The 24532-nt window shown below is 35.7% G+C and overlaps 1 protein-coding gene and 1 non-coding gene across 2 annotated transcripts in view; one reads left to right on the top strand and one right to left on the bottom strand.

Moving 5' to 3' along the window:
- The window catches only part of Iqcm (IQ motif containing M), a 320965-nt gene extending 299150 nt beyond the window's left edge, over window positions 1-21815 (top strand). The window contains exon 14 of the mRNA XM_071614029.1: window positions 21703-21815. Within this exon, the coding sequence (XP_071470130.1) occupies window positions 21703-21815 (113 nt within the window). The remainder of the gene's footprint in view (window positions 1-21702) is intronic.
- Window positions 9833-9939, bottom strand: LOC114085612 (U6 spliceosomal RNA). Its single transcript, XR_003581502.2, has one exon. It is a non-coding gene; the product is annotated as a U6 spliceosomal RNA (small nuclear RNA).
- Window positions 21816-24532: the final 2717 nt, after the last annotated feature.

Consider the following 24532-nt stretch of genomic DNA (forward strand, 5'->3'; position numbering starts at 1 on the left):
CTTGTTGAAGTCTTGGAGGTCAATTTGTGTTCCATCCATCTACATAAAAATGACATATCTCACCACTTTCCTTGCAAGAGTTTTCATGAGCTCTAGGGTCACCTTCTCTGTTTGGTTTTCTCAGCTTGCCCTGTGCTGCGGCGTCTCCTCCTTCCTTTGTGCCCCTGTTATCTTGGCATGGGCTGCTACCATGGTGACCGTAGCCTCTCCATCACACTTGGTTTTCAGTTTCCTCATATTTGGTTGTTGAGCCTTTGAACAGAGGCATCAAACTTACTTTTTGTTACCAGAACCTGACACTTGTAGGTACTTACTTTTAGGGGCACATAAAGGTGTGTATCCCAAGGTGCATGGAGACCCTATAACAATGAATCCTGGGACAGAGCTGGTCCCACATCACTGAGGCAGCAGGCTCCCTCTAGAATCTTTCTAAAACAGCCTTTTAGGATGAATGACAGTAGCAGCCCTTCCTTCATCCCTCCCTCCACCTCACCACCGCAACACATGGAGTATTCAACTGATAAAAGATCAGCAGGAGAATTTTGTTGGTGTTAGTATTTTTACATGCATGGCTGGGAAAGAGTTCACAGAAAGAAGAGGAAAAAACTAATGAGAGAGTGGACTTGGGCTTCTACAGCATTTTAACAAAGGGCCATAAATTGTGGAGATGTGAATAGATAAAGGAAAAGAGGTTGGGGTTTCTAGGAGCAGTAAATTGTGGGAAAGTGAATACCTGGGTAAACTAATGGGAGATAAGCATTGTTGGGTAAGATTTCTTGCACATACTTCACTCACTACCATTGGTGAGAGTCATCTCCTCTTCCTGATATGGGTCACCTTCAAAAGAGAAAATGGCATTTTTAGGAAGAAAGGGGGAGGACAGAGAGTTCTTCCTGCATCTGCTGCTTCTCAGTTGCCTTAAAATAACTCGTATGTGGAAGTGGCCTGATGGAAGTGGCACATGCCCTTGGATCATCAATATGGATTCATATTGCTTCTCTGTCTTGAATCTCAGTGAACTAAGATGATCTCTCTGCTGTTCCTCTCAGGTCTCAGATTTCACTGGGAGACCTAATTTCCTTCACTGGTTCTAATGATTTTCCCATTCGCAGAACCTGGTAAATTTACGAGGATTTCTAATAATTGTATAGAATATTGTATAGAAAATGTGAAGATTTACCATAGAGGGGTTTAGCTTCAGTAGACAGTTTATCAAGACAATCTATCCTTTCACATTTTGTAGCTGATTATTTTAACATTCCTGAAACCAGCTGCTGAGTTTTCAATCTAACTAGAATTGTACACTTAAAAAAACAAAATTGTATCAAAGTTGGTTCATTGACTATGGCAAAATGCTGTCTGTCTACTCACAACATCACATGCATGTGGTATAAAATGATAATGCCTCTCGGAATCTGTATTATCGTTGGAGAATCAATGAGGTGTTCATTTTTCACATTCATGATTTCAAACACCTCTTAATGACTAGATCTTCTCTGAGTTTCCTAGATTTATGAGCAAGTCAAAATGTATTGACCAAGCGTTTTGTCCCAGTTTGCATCACGCACATCATTATTTAAAGCATCTTCATTAGGCAGTGGAAGCAATTACCAGTCTAACCAGGCTTCCGCCTCCTGGAGGATGACAGAGACATTCAAGAGACACAATCAGTGCTACTGCTTGGGCCCTGGGACAGGCGGGGGGCTCCACATACATGTAATGGATGTATTGTCTCAGAGGTGTGTATCTGCATGTGTTTCACAGTATTAAAGCTTAAAATTTTTTTTTTTCTTTTTTTCTGCTCAAGGATATGATCAGTCAAAATATGGATAAAAATAAAACTCAAGTTCCACTTTTCCACTGCTGATCTAAACTAGATGCATGAAGCATTAGCAAAATTGATGGGCTTAAATCTGTTTCATTATTCTAACCAAAGTATCGAAGCCTCAGGGTGATTCTGCCTTTAGTACCACTGAAACTTAATAAGAACAGTATCACTCAAAACAATCACATAATAGGGCCTTTATTGTTGATTCATTAGCATCCAGAGACAGTTCTGCAAGGGATTATTCCCTTCTATTCAGCACGAGGTCTTTTTTCTTTTTCTCCCTGACATTGTGTTTTTATCCCAGAAGATTGCTCTGAGTGATCAGATGCCAAATACAACATGGGCTTTTTATCTGAGTTTCTGTAGGGGGAAAAAATGACCTGGGAAAGTACCCATTTTGCTACTAGAGAAACTTCAGAGTAGAAATTAGAATTATAATATGCCATAGTGTCATATTAAAACTAGGACCCAGTGCCAATTTCATTATAATCAGTTTACCAGGAATCCATGGAAACAACTCTTTCACTGACTAAATTACTATACATCCCCAAATTTTGGAAGAGAAATCTACACAGATGCAAAATCTAAATAGAACAAAGCAGACTAAAGAGTTGGCAATATTCCATTGAATTAGGGCCGTGAAGACAAATAGTCTGTGTAATTCAGCCATTTCCCCAACTGCACCCTGACAAGTATTTTTATATTTTATGAATTCACTCATTCATTTATTCAGGGGTTTATTGAGCATCTACTACATACCAGGTTCCATCCTAGAAACACGAGGAACAATTGTGATCTAAATAGTAAAAAAAATCTCTGCCAGCAATGAATACATATTTTAGTTAAAATGAAAAAATACATAAAATGAATAAAATACACACTATATTATGTGCTTCTTAATATTATGAGAGGGAAAGGACCAGAAAGATGATAGGGCATCCTGAGGTTAGGCAGTGCTTCCATTTAAATGGAATGGTATATTAGTCAGCTTTCTGTTACTATAACAAAATATCTGAGGGAATTACTCTAGAAGAGAAACAGTTTATTTGAGCTTATGGTTTTGGAGCTTCCAGTCCAAAGTCAAGTGGCCCATTGATTTGGACCTATCCCAAGGCTTGTGAGGTGAGGCGAATCCACCCAACTCCTCAGCCAAGAATCAAAAGCAGAAGGACCCACAGTCCCCCTGAGGGCTCACCCTCTAAGAACCTCCTGCAAAGTCCTGCCACCTAGTGCTTCAAGCACTTCCCAATAGAGTCCCTTTGAGGACTGTGTCTTTAACAATTAGGCAAACCATAGCAGGTGGCCTGGAGAAACTGCATTCAGAATGTGACCTGAAGGATGCGAGGAATGGAGCTAAGTGAATAATTCAGGAGAAATTCTGATTAAAAGAGTGAACGGCACAGACAAAGGTCCTGAGCAGAGAGTGTGTAGAGGGTTTCAGACCAGCTGAGGAACCCAGGCAGTTGGAAAAAAAATGAATGAGGAGGTGAATAGCTGGACCTGAAGTAGGGGAGCTAACTGGAGGGGCATGGTAGGGTTTATGTCCTCGAGTGTGCGGGAAGGGGAAAGTTTAATGGAGCAAAAGAGGGACATTTTATGCCCTGGCCACTGAAAAGAAAGAAACTGAGGGCAGAGGAGGAGGCAGAACGGGGGCTCTTAGGAGAAGGTGGAGTAGCCCAGGCAGTAACGGCTTGGGAGAAGGGGCCTCTGGAGATGGTGGTAAGTGTTTAGATTTTGAATGTCTTCAGGAGATACAGCCAGCAGGACCAGCTGTGGGGTTCAGGAAAAGAATCAAAGTCTAATGATTGAAGCCTGGACCCTTAAAAGATGGAGAGATTCCTGAGCTGAAGAAGAAGGTGAAATGGGAGAGGAGCAGCTTTGGAGAAGTTCAAGGCTCACAGTAGGATCCCAGGTCAGAGGAGGAGGAAGAGTCCCTAACACACTGGGAGGAGGCTGAAGAGGTAAGAGGACAGTAGAGGCTTGATTTGACTGGGAGCCCTGGGACATTCCAGATGCGATTGGGAAGAAGGAAGGGGCCAGACTTTTAGGGCCTCATGGATAAGGTTCAGAAATCTGTGGTTATGAGAGATAAGCTAGGAATAATTGCTTTATGTCTTGATTAGAAATATTCATCATGTTACAAAAATTTAGTATGCCTCACTTTAATTTTAGTTCTAACATCTGAATAAAAATAAATAAATAAATAAATAAATAAATATTTCGTTATGAAGGTCATAACAAATAAATTTTGTTATGAAGGTCAATTTATTCAATTCTATTGAGTTGTCCAAAAGGTATTAAAAAGAAGCTTTTTTACTAAACAGATTAAAGTAATGATTTATTTATTTACTGCTCTAAATGTGAAAGATTCCTGTCTTCTGGAGGAAAACAAACTGGTTATGAAATATGATTATAAACTTTAGTTAAAACCAAAAGCTTCATGTGGGCAAATTATTCATATATTTCAACAAGAGAGACTGACATAACCCAGGGTGAATGGCATTATCAAAATAGATTGTAAAGAGTTTTTTTGGCCATACCCACTTCATTTTCATTTTAAAGTAAATGCAGTCTAAAAGTCTAAATGGATGTCTTGAATAGACATGTAAGATTTAAAGCTTTTTTAAAAAAAAAAAACACAGAATTATCTGTGTTTGTTACTTCTGTATGTTGGACTATTCTGTTAGATAAAAATGAGCTGCTCAAAAGTGGGCCCCCAAGATATGTTTAGTTAATTTTTTTATTGTAGAAAAAATACGTTTCTTATCTCGCTTACCCCATAAATATGAATCTGGTTTCATGTTAGAGTCATAGAATAATCTTTAAAACTGAAGGGCCATTGAGTGCCATTTGTGAATAACATCCACAGCTTCGGCCCAGCCCTATCATCTGTCACTGCACAATGTCATCTCAGCTGGGCAACTCTGGCAATATTGCAGCAGGCTATTGTTTATGGAGAAAGCTAATATTAGGAGGAGATGTGATAAGAATGCTTTTAAAAAAACTAATTGAATGCTATCTGCTTTTTGGCACTAGTGTCTTGTATCTCTCTGTAGTTTATCGCTTTAGAGTCCTTTATTCAGTCTTTTTATAAAATCCCATTATTTAAAAATTGAGGGCAGAGCGATGGCATGTAAGGAGCTTTATATATGAGCCCGATGCTCAGTGATAACCCTTTCTCCTCTACTACTCAACAAACTCTACTTTATTGAAAAACACGGGCAAACCTACAGAAAGTATTGAAATGTGAGTCATAATCCACGGTTCACTTCTAATACTTGCCAGATTCTTATCATAATTTTTACATAGGAAAAACTAAATTCAGAAAGTGGGAAAACATTCTGAAGGTGGGGTGGGGATATTTCTATTAAATCAGGCTCAGAATTTTTTTTTCAGTTGATTTCACTTATAAAGTGGCTACAATATCCCCAAACAAGAAAAAATAGATGGACAGATATATGATTAAAAAGACAGAGTCAAATATCACTTGTAGAATCAAGGTTTTCACTGTTTGGCTCTTTCATGGTTTTACTGTGTTGGAAATTTTTCATAACAAATCATTCAAAACACAAAATATTCAAATATTGCTCTGGATCCGTTAGTGAAGAGGGAATGGACATTTGTTTGTTTCATCCAATGATTATTTCATTTCCAAGTTTAAATAATCTGGCAGCATGTTTGCTGAGGAAATTCCATACTTCCATCTGAATATGAGGAAACATGAATTTGGAGGAAAAATCTATAAATTAAATTACAGTATGTAAAAAAACCCCACAATTGGTAGCAAGAAAGTAGCAATGGGAACTGTATTTTTGCAAAAGGTTCAGGAAGAAACCAAAGTATAAAAAGTGCCTGTTCTTCATTCCATAGAATTAAATTAAATTAAACTGACAAACCATAAAACTAATACTGAAAATAAAATTTGAGAGTAGCAATTGTTGACTTAGTTTTTATTTTTAATTTTTTTTTTTTTTTTAAAAAAACATTTCCAATTCCCAGCCATCCAGACACCAAAAAGTGGGAACTAACTTACTTCTGGGGATGAGGACTCTGTTGTGTTAGGCTTCTCTGGCTTAGCCATGGCATTCTGGGACTTGGATATAGTTTTGATGTCTCTGCCTCCTCCCCTCCTTCTGCAGGGAAAGAGGACGAGGACGAGAGCAGAAGTATCAGATGGCCTGTAGGCGCCCATCTATGTAGTAGCACAAATACCAGCTGAATGTATTTTTGATCAGGTACAAAGAAACAAATGGCTGTTGGTTTTTCCAAATGTTGTTTACCCTCCTGATATTCTTCCCAACTCCCATCATGTATAAATATGTATGGTATTTATTTTAGTGTGCAGCTGAGAACAAACGAAGCAAGGTACTCTGGTACCAATACAAAGTTACTGAGCTTTTAAACTGAATGGATTTGGGACTAACTTAATGGCTAGTTTTAGGATAAATTTTGCTGAAATAGAATATCCAAAAAGATTTTTAAAATGAGTGGGAAGGGAGGGAGAGAAAAAGAGGTGTGTTTCTTAGTACTTAAACTTTGCATGAAATTTTGTGGCAGAGCAAGGGACTGGGGATGATTTTGGCCTCTGTTTTTAAATATGTCTAGACATCTAATTTTCAAGCAAATGTCAACTATCAGGCCACAGCACATACACCCTTTTTGAAACAAAATATTCAGAGCAAGGGTTAAGAAGCAATAACAGCAGAAGTGAAGGATGGAAAGGGGTATTTTACCAGGGGTAAAAAGTATGTGGAAAATGAATAAAGGAGGGTTTAAGAGCTTGATATTAGCGCATCCTAGTTCAGATACACCAGGGAATGAAAGTGAGGAAAGGGAAGGAAGGAAGGAATCTTTTGGTCAGAAACTTCATTGTTGAAAATGTTTTAAATAAAAATCTGAACATCCTGCTTCCAGAATTTTCTGTTTCTTTTAAAACACTTCTAAACTACAACCAAAGGTTGTGGTAGGCTGTCAGAACGATTTTTTAAAAGTTTTTTTTAGTTGTACATGGACATGATACCTTTATTTATTTCTATGTGGTGCTGAGGATGGAACTGAGTGTCCCACACGTGCAAGTCTTGTGCTCTACCACTGAGCTACAACCCCAGCCCCTGTCAAAATGATTTTCAAAGATAGCTTTGGAGTAGTGAACAAGGGGATTGGGGTGATGAAGATGGATTACGTTTTAGTCCACTTTGTGTTGCTGTAAGAGCATATCTGACACTGGATAATTTACAAAGTAAAGAAATATACTCCTCACAGTTCTGGAGCTGGGAAGACCAAGAATGAGGGGACAGATCTGGGAAGAGCCTTCTTGCTGCATCATAACATGGCAGAGGACATCATATGACAAGATGAAGCGTACAGGACAACCTAGTTTCATGGCAAAGCTACCCCTGGACTAACTAGCCCATTCCCTCAATAATGACATTAATGTATCCATGAGAATGGATTATTTCTGACACCTCTAAAGTTCACACCTCCCAGTTCCCCAGCAGACTGGCAACTGAGTTTCAACATGAGCTTTGGAGAGACATTCAAATCACAGCAGACTGAAATGCACCAGGAGGCAAAACTAAGACCCATCCGCACTTCAATCTCTGAAAGGCATCGGCTGCCAGAACTTCTGTCAACCAGCAGTAATACAATTTAAACAGCACATACTTTATCAGCCAAGGCTCAGTGAAGGTAATGAAATGCACACTATAATGTTAAGAAAAAATAAGGATTTGATAGAAGTTATTTTAAAACATTGCTAGAGGGCTGAAGGCAATTGGGTTCCAGGACAGAACAATGGAAGGCTGATCCACCAAGATCCTTACCCCACAGTCTGCTGCTGCTGTGACTGCTGCTGGTCACCCAGGAATCCAGGTAACAAGCCTTGGAACACGCAGCAAGACAAGCTCACTTTTTCTAGACCTTGCCAGAAAGAACTGAAATACCGATGGGGAGTGGGGCAGAAAAATGGTCTCCACCTCATTTCTGTCTTCTGGATGTTGTGTTAAGTGCAGCTAATGGACAGAAGGTAGTTACTACCCAAGCTTAGTTTCAGGGGCATCTTATAAATATAGTTGCTCTTTTAAAAAAGAGCAACTATATTTATAAGATTTAATTTAACTTAATTTAATTTAATTTCTGACTACTTTAGGTCTAAGAAAGATTGAAAGGGAGAGTTATCCCATAATACCCACTACGGATCCAATATCCAGGAACAGAAAAATATCTGCCAATACTTGTATAGTTATTTTGCATTTCAATTACTGGACCATTTAGTAAATATAGTTGCCCTTTTAATTTTTTTAAAAGGGCGACTATATTTATAAGATGCCCCTGCAATTAAGACTTGGGTAGTAACTACCTTCTGTCCATTAGTTTATATAAAATGTAAACATATATCTGAATTATTTATATAAGTAATTAATATTCAGAGAAGTAAAGGTACATTTTACTGATAGTTTAGATTTCAATCTTGATCTTGCAACTCATTAAAAATGTGGTCTTGGGGCTAGGGTTGTGGCTCAGTGGTAGAGTGCTTGCCTTGTGTAGGTGAGGCACTGGGGTTTGATCCTCAACACCACATAAAAATAAATAAACAAAATGAAGGTATTGTGCCCATCTACAACTAAAAATATATTTTAAAAAAGAATATGGTCTTTTCTATCAGTTATGTAACTTGTGTAAATCTTAGTTTTCTCATCCTTAAAATGAGAATTATAAGAGTAACATCTCATAGACTCAGTGACAAGAATGGATGAGAAAATAGATGTAAAGTGCTTATGTAATGTGATTAATTATTTCTGTTTTGTTGCTGAGGTCATTTGTGTTGCTTGTTGGACTCAGGCACTTCACCACCACGGCTTAAGTCTGAATCTGGTTATGGAATTTACTAAAAATATCACTATGAGAAATTTACCTAAAATTTCTATGCCTCAGTTTTCTTATATGAAAACTTGAGGTTATAATGCTGTTATATTGGAATGTGATTAAGAAATGAATAAAATAATTCATACAAAATTTTAATAGTGTCTAGCACAACATAAAATCCAAGATATTTTTAAAAACATTTTAAATTTAGCTGGGTACAGTGGTGCACACCTGTAATCCCAGCAACTTGGAAAGCTGAGATGGGAGGATCACAAGTTCAAGGCCATCCTCTGCAACTTAGCTGGACTCTGTCTCTAAATAAAAAATGAAAAGATCTGGGCATACAGCTCAGTGGTAGAGCATCCCTGTGTTCAATCTGTGTACTGCCAGAAACCAAGTTAAAGTTAGTTACTGAATTTACTTTACCAATATCAGTCTAGTCAACTTTTTATTTTTTCTTGGAAATTTTAAGAACAAAAATATAGTTTTTGCATCCTTTTGAGAATCATCTCTTGCTGTTTATTATATTTTTTAGACACAGATTACATTATAAATTATCTCAGGCTAATCCCAGCAGCTTGGAAAGATGAGGCAGGAGAATGTCGAGTTCATAACTCAGCCTCAGCAAAAGTGAGGCACTAAGCAACTCAGTGAGACCCTGCTCACATTTGTGATGATTCCAATGTAAACAAACCTATTTTACTTCCAGGCACATAAAAGTATAGCACAATTATGTACAATATGGTTTAAATATTTACTGTACTATACTTTGATTATTATTTAGAGTGAACTACTATTTTAAAAACCAACTCTAAAACACTATTTCTGTTATACCACAAGCAGCTTCATATATCTTTTTATTTTATTTTTACTTTTGCACAGAAATTATTCCAAGTAGACATTTACTATTTTCTATTTCAAACATTATTTCCCTGTGTTATTTGTATTTTGTGAATTTGTATTTTCACCAATTAGGATGACTTTTGAAATTTTTTATTTATATATAACAGCAGAATGCATTACAATTCTTATTACATGTATAGAGATCAATTTTTCCTATCTCTGATTGTATACATAATATACTCACACCAATTCGTGTGTCTTCATACATACACTTTGGATAATAATGATCCTCACATTAAAAATATGGAACGATTCATGAATTTGCATGTCATTCTTGCACAAGAGCCATGCTAATTTTCTTTATATTGTTCCAATTTTAGTATACATGCTGCCGAAGTGAGCACGTATGTATCTTGTATTTATGGAATCTCTTAATTGAATCAAAAGGCCACGTGGTATGATTGACCTGAGCCATCTAGGTTTGTGTAAGAAAAAGGAGAATAAGGAAGTATGACAATGGAACACTTCTTGATATTTGGATATAAGAGTGAAAGGTTTTTAGCCGATGCTATGAGTAGTAAAAATTAGAGGATAGTGACAAAGAACTCATTGGCTTGGTGTTGGGGATCATTGAGGAGCAGAAGAATAAATGGAGAGTATAGTTTTAAAAGGAGTTTCAAGGGGGTATGTAAAAAATATTGACTGGTTGAATGAAAACATTTCTAGAGATTATTTTTAAAGAATTTTTAAGAAGCTACATCTTTGACATTTTCTTATGTGTAAAAACTGGAATTCTCGATCACTACCTTAGAGAAGTATAAAATTATAATCATTTATTATTAGCATATATTATGCCAGAAATGGGGTCACATGGATCCCTGACTTATATTTGGGTTATCTTGTGGGACCTATAGCCCAGAATTTTAAAACAAACTTACTGTACTCAACATTAAAATTGCTCTGTACTTGAGCTAAGAGTACATTTCATTTTTATTGTTGGTTTTGGTTGGTTAGTTTTGTAGGCTAGAATGGTATAATATAGGCATCAGCAAGACTAAACTTTATGACTCTTGGGATAATGTCACAATGCCAAGCAGTATGCTGATAATTTTGAAGTCAAAATTTAAAATTTTATTCCAAGTGCCCTGATCAAGATAAGATATGCCAGAAAGAGAAGAAAATCTATTCAACATCACAGAAATTCATTAATTGAAGAAATTTGAAGTAAATTTCTTCATTACATTTCCAACCAACGGTAAGTTTTAACCAAGACCACAAACAACTCATTTTTGAGGGATTTAAAATTCTTCCTTCAGATAACATCCAAATAAGATAAACTTGGACCTCTGAGAATGAGAGAATGTCTCTACCACTGCGGGACTTAACAGTTTGTACAAGTTTTGGTGGTGGTATTTTCAATTATTCATTCAGACTAATTACAAAAATTTTCTTAAAGCTTGAGAAATTAATGAAAATTATCAAATAGAGAAAAGTGACTTGGTCATGGGACATGCCACTAAATTAGGTCTAGCGATGGCCATCCCTGGGAGCCGAGAAATACTAAATGTAAATCTAAAAGACTTGAAAATGGGGTTTTTCATGCACTCAGCTCCACAGAAATGTTTTTGAGATAGACTTATTTACTGAGAAATTATTGCCTGAACTTATATGACAGAACAAATAATCATGACCATTTTAATTAAATGAGTTTAAGTTTAGAGTAGCAGGGCGCAATGGCCCATACCCATAATCCCAGCAGGTAGATTGCAAGTTCAAAGGCAGCTTCAGCAATTTAGCAAGGCCCTAAGCCACTTAGCAAGACCCTGTCTCAAAATAAGATATTTTTAAAGGGTTGGGGATGTGTCTGAGTTGTTAAGCATCCAATCCCTGGTACCAAAAATCAATTAATTAGTTTATTAATTTTCAAAGTATGTAAATAAATACAGATGTGTTTTCTAACTGGGCCTACTTATGTTAATTTTGTCTATTTGTTTGGATTACTAGGATTTATATCAACTCAGAGAAATTTACTTTTGTCTTTCACATAGACTCTGAAGTCTTCAACTTGTATTAGCCTGTACTTTTCTACCAACCACTTAATGCCTCAAAAGAAGAAATATGATGAGAAAGAATTTCAGATTAAAAACCTGAGATTGCTCTTATATTTTTATCTCTTGTGTCCTTGCTTCAAAACTTCACTTTGTAGCCACCACACAGAGAATGAGATCTAGGTAATGGGAACAACGCAAGCTACTTTTATATAAACTTGGCTGGAGAGCTCTTATTGAGAGTAGATTTCTTCTAATGGGACCTGAACAATCCAAAGAAGGTCTCTTCCAAGATGAAAATGGTTAAACATTCTTTATATTAATGGTCATAGGTAAATGTAAGAAAAGGTAAAATGTAAACTCAGTTATATATTAAATGGTATCATAAAGCCCAAACACATACTATTCTAGGAATATAAGAATGCTGCCATGTTAAGAATTCTGTTCTCATACTTCATTATAATAATACATCAAAGACAACAAGTATATATTATTAATTATTATAAAAACTATTGATAAAATTCAATACCCAGTTTAAATAATTAGATAGATGATAGAGAGATAGAGATAGATAAAGAGATGAATAAAATTTCTGAAAATCAAGCTAGAGAATCAATTATTTACTATAGGAGCAATAAATATACTCTTAAGAAAGAATATGATGGGCTGGGGATGTAGCTCAGTTGATAGAGTGTTTGCCTCACATGCACAAGGCCCTAAGTTCAATCCCCAACACAAAAAGAAAAAGAAAGAATATGAAATAAAAGATAAGTGACTTTGATTTTTTAAATTTTCAAAAATTTTCTATGGAAAAATATCATAAATAAATCTAAAAAATTGATGGGAAGGGGAATTGCATGCTAGAAGACGGAGGTTTAATACAATGAACTATTTAAAATGAAAACAAGGAGATAATCTAAGAGCAAAATAGGCCAAAGATGCAGAGAAACGATTCATAAAACCAAATCTACTGCTATCCATCTTAAACTGAGATGCTCCAGGTCACTACCTGTGGAAATACAATGGGATCAACCCTTTTCATATTGGCACAAATTAAACCAGGCAAGATAAAATAATAACTGCTATTGCTGGCTTGTCACACTATTAGTAGCAATATGAATTTCATAGAATTTTAGAAAGCAACTTAGCAATATGTATGAAATAAATATACATATTTATTTTTAGTTTCATGCATATATACTTTTGACTGCACTTCCACCTTGGGAATCTATCCCATGGAAATAAAAGCACTGCTAAATGAACAAAAAAGCTTATTTTAGCATTATTAGTAGTTTGAAAATGGGAACTAAGTAATTGTTAATAAGAGATTATTATCTATTAATCTCACAGAATATTATGTAGCACTTAAAATAATGAATTATATCTATATTTGTTGGTTTAGAGGGATTTCCATGAATAATTCTGAAGTGAAAGAAACAAAATGTGAATATGTCATTTCTGTTAAAATACAAGCATTGTCAATATTATTTACTGAATATTCAGTTATCTGTAAGACACTGTCCTTGGGATTAGTACAGTGAGAGAAATAAATGAATTACTGGTGGTTTGAAGGTATAACACTTGCATAATTAAAGACAGACAACAATTTAATGTAGAATAAGAAAGTCTCTCCTGATATTTGGCTTTGAAAATTCCAAGTGATAAAGAGAACATGAGCCCATGCTCTGGATAGATGTTAAGAAAGTCCACATTTAAAGACATTTATTTTTTTATTTTTGTTTCCTTTTGGAAAGGTGCCTTATATATTTATGATGTGAACTTAAGTAAAATAGTTCTAATAAAAATTTATCCATCTTAAAAAAAAAAAAAAAAAAAAAAAAACGAGTGGCTTAGGTGCTGCTTGGTTTCCAATGAGTTATAACAGTTTTGAAATCCATGTGGGTCAATATTTCCTACTGCTTAGTGAAACTTGTCACTCATAATAGTCTTAGTTTCTCATAATTATGATGCTAGCAACAGGTACTAATAGAAAGAGAAATTGAGTTAACATAAGTACAGCACTCAATACAGTGCCTGACACCGAATCAAGTGTATTGAATGCCAGTTGTTATTCTGTCATTTCTATCTTGGAACAATTTAAATTTACAGATGACTGTGAACCTAGTACAGAATTCCCTCTCTCAGTTCTCCTACTGATACCTTATATAATTGTGGTACTTGGGGTATATTATTATAAAAACTAAGGAACCAATATTTCCACATTGTGATTGAGCAAACTCTAGACTTTATTTGGATGCTACTAATCCTTCCACTCATGTCTTTTTTTGCCCTTCAGGATGCGATCTCAAATACCACTTTGTGTTCTCTTGGCTTGAGTTCTTGGGCTCCTAGTGTTCTGGCAGTTTCTTAGTATTTCCTTATTGATTCATGATCTTGACAGTTTTGAGAATTATTGGACAAGTATTTTGCAGAATGTTCTCAACATGGGTTTGTTACGTGTTTTTCTCATGGTTAAAATGGGGTTGCACAATTTTTGAAAGAACATCGAGAAGCTAAGTGCCCTTTTCAGTACATTATCTCTACAGAAACTTGCTGTCAGTATGACTTATGACTGATGATATTAACCTTGATCACCTGACCAAGGTAGTATTTGTCAGGTTTCTCTACTATAAATTCACACATGCCCTTTCTACGAGTTGTTTTTGGGAAGCATGAAACTAAGTCTATCCCATATCCAAAGGACAGAAAGGGGACAAAATTAAACTTTTCTTTCTAGATATGGAAGCATCTGCATATATTATTAAGAATTATTATGTAATAAAGACTTTTTCCTCTCCTATTTATCCAATCAAGTATTTACTAACATATGTTTATTTTATAATTTGAGTTATATTCTAATGCTACATTATTTTGCTATTAATATTCTTCAATTTTAGATAACGTTAGACATTGAGAGCTTTTCCAGGTTGGCTCCTCAGTCCCTTTGACATGTCCCAATCTTTTTGGTCTTTTGAGTACTTCCTTACTTTTTGTCACTACACAGTTCTATAGGAGCTTCTTGTATTAGCTCTGGCCAAACCCTAGAATCGTCCATTTCTTCAGTAGTACTGGCTGCTTCTATTGGAAAGTGATATTTGGAAAACAAGATCGGTTCACTGGAGGAGCTCATTGCTACCGACGGTGTCACTCATTCCTAGCACTGTTCCTCTATAACACAAACAATGCCCATGCTTATATACACACATACACTTACCCATCTGTGATTGTATATCCATCTGCATTTTGTCTTTAACCTCCAGTTTCTAACCAGAACTCATTTTCTGAAGTTACTTGGGTCAGCTTCTTTCTTTTTTTCCATGCCTTTTATTGTGTTGCAGTCACTTAGGATGAAACGTTCATACCAAGGTATGTACAGTTTTATCCTTAAGTGTAGAACCATTTTCCCTGCTAGTAATCAGACTAACTTCTTTCTATAAGTGACATTTCTAAATTTTGTGTTTTTATGCTGCTCCTGTTATTTATATATTCCATCTCTTTCATCCTCTATTTTTAATCTGTGCCTGGGCACCCATTCATAATAGACCTGCTCTCTCATTTCTTTCATCTACTGAGAGACATCCTGAATGCAATCTCCTCTCCTTGATGGACTCTTCCGTGCTATAAATCATTTCACCTGAACCTTGGGAGCCATTCACTGGCATCCATTCTTAATATCTGCTATGGTCCCAGTAGTTGAACGCATAGCTTCTTCTAATCAGTCAGCATTCTCAGAATTCCCAGGTACCCTCAGGACATTCAGTAATCTCAGTAGGTGTCCTCATACCACATTGCAATGCTATCTGTTTCCTATGGTTGCAGATCCTAAATACTGTTTCCCATATTGCTTAGCACTATTTTGACCACATGGCTTTTTAAAGAAGAATGAAGCCCCTTTCAACAAAAGCTCCCTACTGCTAGATTCTCCCACTGACTCTAAGTGCTTTCCATCATTAAGTTTCTATTTCCTACTCCTTCAGGGCAAGAGACAAGGGGATAAGAGGATGGGTTTGGTGGCACATGCCTATAATCCCAGCTACTTTCGAATCTGAGGCAGATGGATGGAATTCAAGCTCAGACAATTTTGCAAAACCGTGTCTCAAAATTAAAAAAAAAAAAAATCAAAAAGGATTGGAGATGTAACTCAGTGGTAGAATGCTCCTGGGTTCAATTCCCAGTAAAACACAACACACACACACACACACACACACACACACACACACATCCCAGAGCCTGATCTTTTTTTCAGGTGCCCTTCAATGTCTGTCTTTTGTTCTCCCACCAATCTGCTAGTTCAATACTTACTTCATTAAATTGGAAAGGGTTCTCTTCATCACACAATCTTCCTCACCATATGGCTCCATGTGCTGAGTTTTCCAGATTCTGGTTTCTTGGATCCCCAAAATACCATTCATTCTGAGCAAAGCCATACACTTCCAAGTGGAAGGCTTACTTTTGAAAGTATGGTTTTTTGCTTTTCTTTTTGTTTTTTAACTTCCTTCTTGAAATGCAGCTGTCTTCTGTGTTCTTAGATTTTTCTGCTTGAGGGACATGCATGTATGGAATATTACAATTCGAATCATTTTAAATAGCTATGCTTTCCTTTTTTGCAAATTATCAAAGAACAATCTGATTATTTAAAACTTCAAGAATAGAATATTTATTAGCTACTTACAATAATTTTCCTTGTTTTAAAATTGGTAAGCATCAGAGATTAGATGATTTATTTTCAGTCTTTAGGAAGCCATTAGTTTTACCTGAATATCAGAGTCAGGAGCTAAGAGCAGTGAGGATTTTAATGTTTCAAAACAATATCCAACTACATACCCCATATATATACATATACATATACATACACACACACAGAAATATATAGGCACAAAAATGGTCACAACCTCTGGTCTCTTGAAAGCAGTCCCAATAACCTCAGAAATATCTAGAAATTCTAGTGTATTTTGCATGTGCTCACAAATCCATCACTTTGGGTTGTAGCATAGAATTCCACAATTCCAGCCCCACACCACACCACAGCCGCCCCTGCCCTCTTGAGGTGTCTGCTGCTGCTACTCTGAAGTTTGGGAACCCTGGTGAAAGTGTTTTGCTGCTTCTGTTCCAGCACCTGTCTAGACTCTTCTGTGGTGATGACACATGGGTCTAAGTCAACCTGCTGAGGGGAGAAGCCCCTTTCCTGTCCTTTGAACCACAGTTGTTTTTTTTTTTTTTTTTTTAAATTCAGACCCTGATGTCCTGGGCTCTCAGCATCCCAGGACCTTGTGTGGGAGAATAACTTTTTAGACATTTCGACTTATTCACTAGGGACCTTCCTCTCAAAGTAATACCCCCCAGGATCTTCCAGAATCTTGCAGAACTTTGCCAACTGCTGCTGTGTTTATGGACCACGACCCAGACATTCAGCTCACTTTGCCCCCATCCCCACAAAAGGATTCTTGTTTTTTTGCAAAGGGAACCCTCAAGGATTTATTCTTTCATTGTTCTGGACATATCCCTTTCTGAAATCCTAAAGTAAACAAAAGTTAGGTTCAAGCTTGGACCTTGCTCTGTATGAAAATCAATTGTAACTATTTGTTTACCCTTGTTTGTCATTTAGAACTGGAGTTAGCTTTGTATTGACTATGACTATGTGCTACTGGTCAGGACCATGATACCATGTTAGGTAGTGCTTTCTTTTTTTTAACCTTTATTTCTATTTATTTATTTATTTTTATGTGCTGCTGAGGATCGAACACAATGCCTCACACATGCCAGGCAAGTGTTCTACCACTGAGCCACAACCCCAGCCCAGGTAGTGCTTTCTTGTATTTTAAGATTAAATCGTTATGAATAACACAATTATTGTGAGTTTTTGCTGTTTTGTTTGTTGTTTCTGGATTAAGAAGTGGTGACCCAGAAAGGTCTCAGCTAATCACCCTTAGCATGCGTCTAGACTCAGCAAATACCCCATGACCTACACTTGCATTTACACAGTCTCTGTTTTCTTTCCATGTTGCTTTACAAAGATTCCTTTTGAAGTATTCACAAGAAGTAGTCAGTAGTGTAGAACAATGTACAACCTTGAGTAGACAGGCAAATTTGCATGCTAAATAATAAAATAAAATGGTGGATATGAAAATTTGTATCTAGTTTAAAAGAAAATAGCAAATTGTTTTTCAAATCTTTGAGGAAAAAAATCACATTTCTGAGAATATGATATATGTAATGCAGATCAGCATGTTATCTATTTCATTTGAACATTTTCAAAAGTTCAATCCATTTCTTTTTTAAATTTATTTTAGCGAGGTATAGCAAAATGCATTTTGATTCATTGTACACAATTGCACACAACTTTTCATTTATCTGCCTGTCCGCGATGTAGCATTGCACCCTATGTGCAGTCTTACATATATCTAGGGTAATGATGTCCATCTCATTCCACCATCTTTTCTGTCCCCATACCCTCCAAACCATTTCTTTAAATAATTGAATTGTAAACCAAAATATTTAATTGTTTTTTAACCATCTACTATTAAAATCACTTTCTACCACATATTCCAATCTAGAAAGTTGAAAATCCCTTAATGTTGTTATTTTTCACATAAATAATATTTTCTACTGAAAATAAGAATAAGGAGGAATATCTGAAGCTAAATTATAATTCCAGTCACTACTAATGTTTTGATATTAATCTTTTACATGTTTTGCTGGGCATGTAACTTTTTACAAACTGGGATCCCATTGTAGATACTATTTGGTAACCTGCTTTTCCATTTAAAAGTACACTGTAACACACTGGGTTTTAATAAAATACTCTTCTGTGATATATTTTAAAGGTCTTAGTTGAAATTGCTTTCCTCTTAAGGGGTTTTTCATTTGTTCTTGGGGACCAACAAACTTTAGATTGGAAGTATTTTTGGACCACACAAGTGACATGAATGGGAACACCAAACCATGGGCCAGCTTTGGAGTCATGGTGCCTCTGCTCAGCCTCATGGAAACAGGCTTTCCTTGCTGTCCCCTTCATTGAGGTTTTTTACTTTTTCTTTTTTCCCCTGCTTTCTTCCCTCCCACTCTTTCTCCCCCAGGCCATCCTCCAACCTTTCCTGCCTTCTTTCCTTCCTCCTTCCTACTCTAGCCCTCGGTGTTGGTCTCGTGCTAGACATCCACTTTGGGGGAACCCAGGTTTTATCTCCTGTCCCCGCTCCCCTCCCAAGACTGCAGCCCAGACATCCAGGGCTTAACAGAGAACCTTGGACTTAAAAAAAAATGGCTTTGGCACTGAAATATCTACTAAGGTGACTGATTTCACTTTGTTTTTGGCCTCTGTGTTTTCTTTCCTCCCTGCCAGTTCAGCAATGAAGTTAAAGCACATCTAATATTTTATTCAGGATTGGACTTAATCAAAAGGATTGTTTTTTGAATCTATTCTGCCATATGACAGAAATGAAGGTCAAGAATATTTACTTTTAAAGATCATTTGAACTTGCATTTGTATTTTTCCAAAGATGAAGTGGTCTTTTACTGAACTTAAAAATTTATGAAACAACAGATTAAACAATTGTTTAGTGAAATTTGAAAACCCTGTATTATAATGTCATAATATAGATAATATTACTACTATATTTTTAATATTTACAAAGCCTTAGATACATCTTTTAAATTCATAGATGATGATGATGATGATGATGATGATGATGATGATGATTTTGGTTTTCTAGAAATATTGGTTTACAGAAATATTGAGTCTAAAGTACAGTGTTTACCATATACCTCCAAGGTTCCCCTATTTTTAATACCTTGAATTAGTATGCCACATTTGTTGGCAGTTGAGAAGACCATAAAGTATTATTGTACATGTATCTTTTGATGGATATTTTTGAATTCCTTCAAAAACTGCACAAGATAGATAGTATGCCCATTTCAACAATAAGGAAACTTGAGATTGTGTACTAAGCCTAGATTCATTTACAAATGTGTAAGAATAAGAACGTGGATCATTATATTTATGTTTCTGTTGTAACTACATTGAGTAATCCTGAATTTTAGCTCTCTTCTGCCTGATTAAATATTCTTAGCACTGCATATTTTCAAAAAAATTCACAATAGGAAAGTATTCTATACTAAGATCTCATCTCAGGATCTAACATACTGCCATGCTCCTTGGCATATGCCTGTAATCTCAGTGGCTTAGGAGGCTAAGACAGGAGGAAGGCGAGTTCAAAGCCAGCCTTAGCAAGAGCAAGGTGCTAAACAACTCAGTGAGACCCTGTCTCTAAATAAAATATGAAGAAATAGGGTCAGGGATAGAGTGCCCATGAGTATAATCCCTGGTACCAAAAAATAAAAATAAAAATCTAACCTGCTTATCTAGTGTAGCAACTAGAGAAGGACCTGAATTGGTGGTTGCCTTATTCATACTAGGAATAATTACTGAACTGATTATTTTATAAGTTCTCTTAATATGAACTAATTTATTTTTAAAAAATAAATACTAGTGTGAATATTTAATGGAATATGTGATATTATGAGATACAGGTGGTAAAAGGATTATTATAGTGAAGCACACATTCATCATCTATAATTTTCCATTTTTATTTTTATTTTTGTGTCAGGAGCAGCTAAAATCTATCCCTTTGGTAAGAATCCCATATATAGTGCATTTTAATAACTGCAGTCTTCATGTGGTACAGCATGTCCGCACAGTTGTCCATCCTTCAGTTTTGCAATTTGTAACCACTGAGCTATAGTTCCCCATTTCCTATGCCTGACACCCCTAGTAACCACCATTTAGTTCTCTATCTACCTCTGTGTACTTAAACCTTTTCTAAAATTCCATAGCATAGGTGAGATCATGCAGGCTTTCCTTTCTGCATCTGGCTTATTTCACGTAGTATAATGTCCTCCAGTTTCTGCCTTATTTACATAGTATTATGTTGTGGTATGTAGGATCTCCTTTTGTAGTAATATCCCACATTTCTTTATCCATTCATGTGTTAACTCAGTACTTAGTTTATTTTCACATCCCAGCAGTTTGCAAATAATGCTGTGGTAAACATGGGAGCACAAATTTTTATGAGGAGTTTAGTTCAATTTCTTTGAGCGTCTACTTGGAGGGGGGATTGCTGGGTCGCAGGGTAGCTCTACTTTTGACTTTTGTAGGAACCACCACACTGTTTACCATAAGGGCCGCACAGTCTACTTTCCCACCAACAGTGTCCAAGGTTGTCCTTCTCTCCACACCCTTGCCAACACTTATCTCTATGAACTTTTTGATAACAGCCATTCTTACAGATGTGATGTGACATTTCATAGTGATTTTAAGTTGCATTTCCTTGATGATTAATGAATGCTGAGTGATTTTTCATATGCCTGGTAGTCATCATTTCATATGCCTGATATGTCTTTTTTTGGAGTGATGCCCGTGCAAGTCCTTTGTTAATGTGACCTAAGTTAGTTGTATTGTTATAAGGCCTTACTCTTCGTCTAACAACTCTGCAGGTATACATAAATATGGCAATAATGCCCTGCGCCTTATAACCCATCAAGTCATTCATGCCCTTTTATTAAGGTGGATTCTTCTCCCAACCTTAACTGTTTTGGGGCAGTTGGCTATGTTTTTATTTAATAACAACTATAGGACCTGAACAGTGAAAATATACTACCCTGTCTAAAAATTATTGCTGTGCATAATGGTAGCAATGGCAAATATAAGACTTTCATTGCTTATTTGAAGTGTCATTTTTATAGATAAGAATGGACCAAATATAAGCAATCTATACAATTAGTGGTTTATGTTGATTCAAATATCAGTATCAGAACTGGTATAAATAATTTTTATAACAAAACATGATACATCTAACTTATTTCAAGTATTCTGTACATTGGTAGAACTCTGTTCCTGCTCTTCCTTCCCTCAGCTCTGGTCTAACAATAGTATTTCCCAAGTCTCTTGGCATGATCTATAGGTAATACAAAAAGACTGACGGAAATGTGCCCATGTCAAATTTTCAACATGTTCTAGCACAACCATAATTAATTTTCTATAACATTCTAGGATTCCAGAAGCATAGTAAATTTCTTTTATATTCATGGAGCATTTATTAATGTAATTATATTTTTGTATTATAGTGAATCGACATCCAATACTCAGAAGAGCTAACATCCAGATTGTTGGAAAATTGGTGGCCAGATCGATAAGAGAAAGGAAAATGAGAGCATATTTTAAATCACGAGAAGTTTAATAAGGTTGAGAAGCAATTCAGTGCTGTTATTTATAATGGTTCAATCTGTCTATCCAAAGAGAAGGTTTACAGTGGCCATGGATGAATTTGGCATCAACAGGAAAAAAGACAAGCATTTTTGTACATGCAAAGAAGGACTTTGATGAGTTAGTCTGTAATTTCTAAATATCTTTGCCTGAACACTGCTTATTTTATCTTCTTCATAAACATCATGATAAAATGAAACTACATAGTGTCAAGTACTGCTTTCATCAGACTGAAATTTGTTTTGTTCTATTAACAATAAAGGCTCGGAAGAAACTTTAGAATTATTTTAAAAACTCATGACTCTGATATTAAATGCTGTTAGATTCATCTTTTTTATTCTTTAAAATGATAATAGGGTAATGTTTTACTAAAATATATATCAAAGGGTTTGTTTTTCAGCATACCTAGCATCCCTTAAGTTTTTTTGAATTTGCTTCTGAAAAATGGGTTTGAGGCTATAGTAATTTTTAGCATGGCCAGAATATTATATTCCTTTACTCGTTTCTTATTCTGAAGGGACACACTATCAATCTATCTTGCATTCTGAGTTTACTTGCCTCAGGTCTAGAAAAACTTGACGCACAATGGCTAACATCAATTCCTTAAAAACATTGGACTTAATTTTATCCATCCATCCACTCATCCTCCACCCTCTATTTATGGATGGATTAAAAGAAGAAGAGAGGAGCGATAGTTGAAGGAATAGAATCTCTGCACAGCATAGAGACAAGTTGTGAATGGAGACAGGAACTGCATGACAGGTGTTCTATTTTTTTCAAAGTACTTATCCTTGATCTGTTACTTTTACGATAAATTCATTGGTTTTAAACAGACAGCTCTTTCAGGCTGCTTTCATGCTGGAGTTTACTGTAAAAATACATATGAAAGTTACTGAAACTAATCTTTAGAAAGCCAATTATAAGAATTATATAAATGTTAGAGTATACCCAAACCAAACCAAGATGGGCTAAAGACAATAATGAAGTCTAGCAAAAAAAATTTTAGAATAAAACATTTGGTAGGGAAAGAAAGCAGTGAATACTAGTTTAAGTTTGTTTTTTCTATGAAATTAAATTGTATATATTCTCCTTATTGATAACCGAGAATTTCACTTTACAAAGTTTTTTTTTCTTTATTTGTATGCTGAAAAGGTGGAAATGGCACAATTAAGAAGAAAAGGAGGGAAAATCATACACAATTTGAATATCAGTATGGTCACAGATCATCAGTTTGATTTGTTTTATGACATTACCAGGGTAAAAATTTGGCTAGATTTTTATGACCTCTATTCTATGAAAATGGTAACAAAAACTTGCAGTTACAATGTGAGGTACTTACCAACTCCAGTACAGGATTTCTCAGTGGGTATTGTACAATTGCTATTCCAAATGGTAAGTGTAATTATAAGGTGTAATTAACACAAAGTAATATAAAAGTACTTTATGAAATAAAATATGAAGATTAGCTTGCAATGAAGGCATTTGGGGCAGGATCTAGAAGCTTATTTTTTTTTCTTAATTGTGTGTGTGTGTATACTCTCTCTCTCTCTCTCTCTCTCTCTCTCACTCACACACACACACACACACACACACACACACACATATTTTTTTCAATATGATCACTTTTGTTTCATGTTTCCTACATTTAACTGTTCCGGATTCTCAGCAGACTCAAATAGGGCTCCTGCCGAATGTCTGTTAGAGATGTGATTCTACATTAAGTTCAGTGACAATGTCCCTCTAGAGGTGGGGAAGACAGTGTAAGGTCAGGGGAAAGAAGGCTTCACTTTTCAGTTAGTCAGTTTCTATATAAAAATTGGCACTTGGTGCTCATCAAAGAACAAGAAATATTGGATATGCTCTAAATGTCCATTGTGTTGGGAGCCAACTACCTGATGGAAGCCATCACTTATATGTAAATGAACTGTCAATGGCTCGCCACAGTTGGCAGGCACTGGACTGTGAAGGGTATGTCTTAATAAGAACTGAAGCTCTTCACAGACTTTGATTTACTGGAAATAAAATAGAAAAGTCCTCTGAGACTACAAAGGACACTTGTTTCAGATAAAACGTCTAGACAGTAGCAATATATTTAGGGCTTTTATTATAGCAAAACTGCAAATTAGAATGGAGTGGTGAGAAAGTTCCTGTGACCCAGCTGAATTCTAAAACACTGCTTCTGACTAAAGTAATATGAGATCTTTAAAATAGCTAAGCCAAATTAAATAAAAGTGCATTAAGGAAAAGGAAAAACAGAAACAAGGCAAGGTCAAGATGTAGGCTTGTTATTTCTTTTAAATTGTGTCTTATGAATTTTACATTTTCTTATAAATTCATATTTTTTCTTAAAACTGTGGCATTTAGAGTAGTGGAATGCCAAACATCTGTGATCCTGCAGCATGGACTGCTCCTCAAGTAATTACAATTTAAGAGGATATTTTTCCTTGTCCCTTCATTTCTTTCCAACTTTTATTCCAAAGAACAAAAACAAATGAACCATTGAATTCTGTGTAGCTATTAATATTTCTATTAATTCTGATAAAATATATTTGCGAAATGCTTTAGAGTTTGTAGTGTACTTTTCCACAAATATGAGTTGTGGAAACTTTAATAGGTGGATCAAATTTTATGTTAAAACTGTTTTCTCCTGAAGCATCCTATGTTCATAGAAGTGTGTCAGTCAGGATAAGT

The sequence above is a fragment of the Marmota flaviventris genome, chromosome 7 (assembly GCF_047511675.1).
Source record: "Marmota flaviventris isolate mMarFla1 chromosome 7, mMarFla1.hap1, whole genome shotgun sequence".
Taxonomy (NCBI): domain Eukaryota; kingdom Metazoa; phylum Chordata; class Mammalia; order Rodentia; family Sciuridae; genus Marmota; species Marmota flaviventris.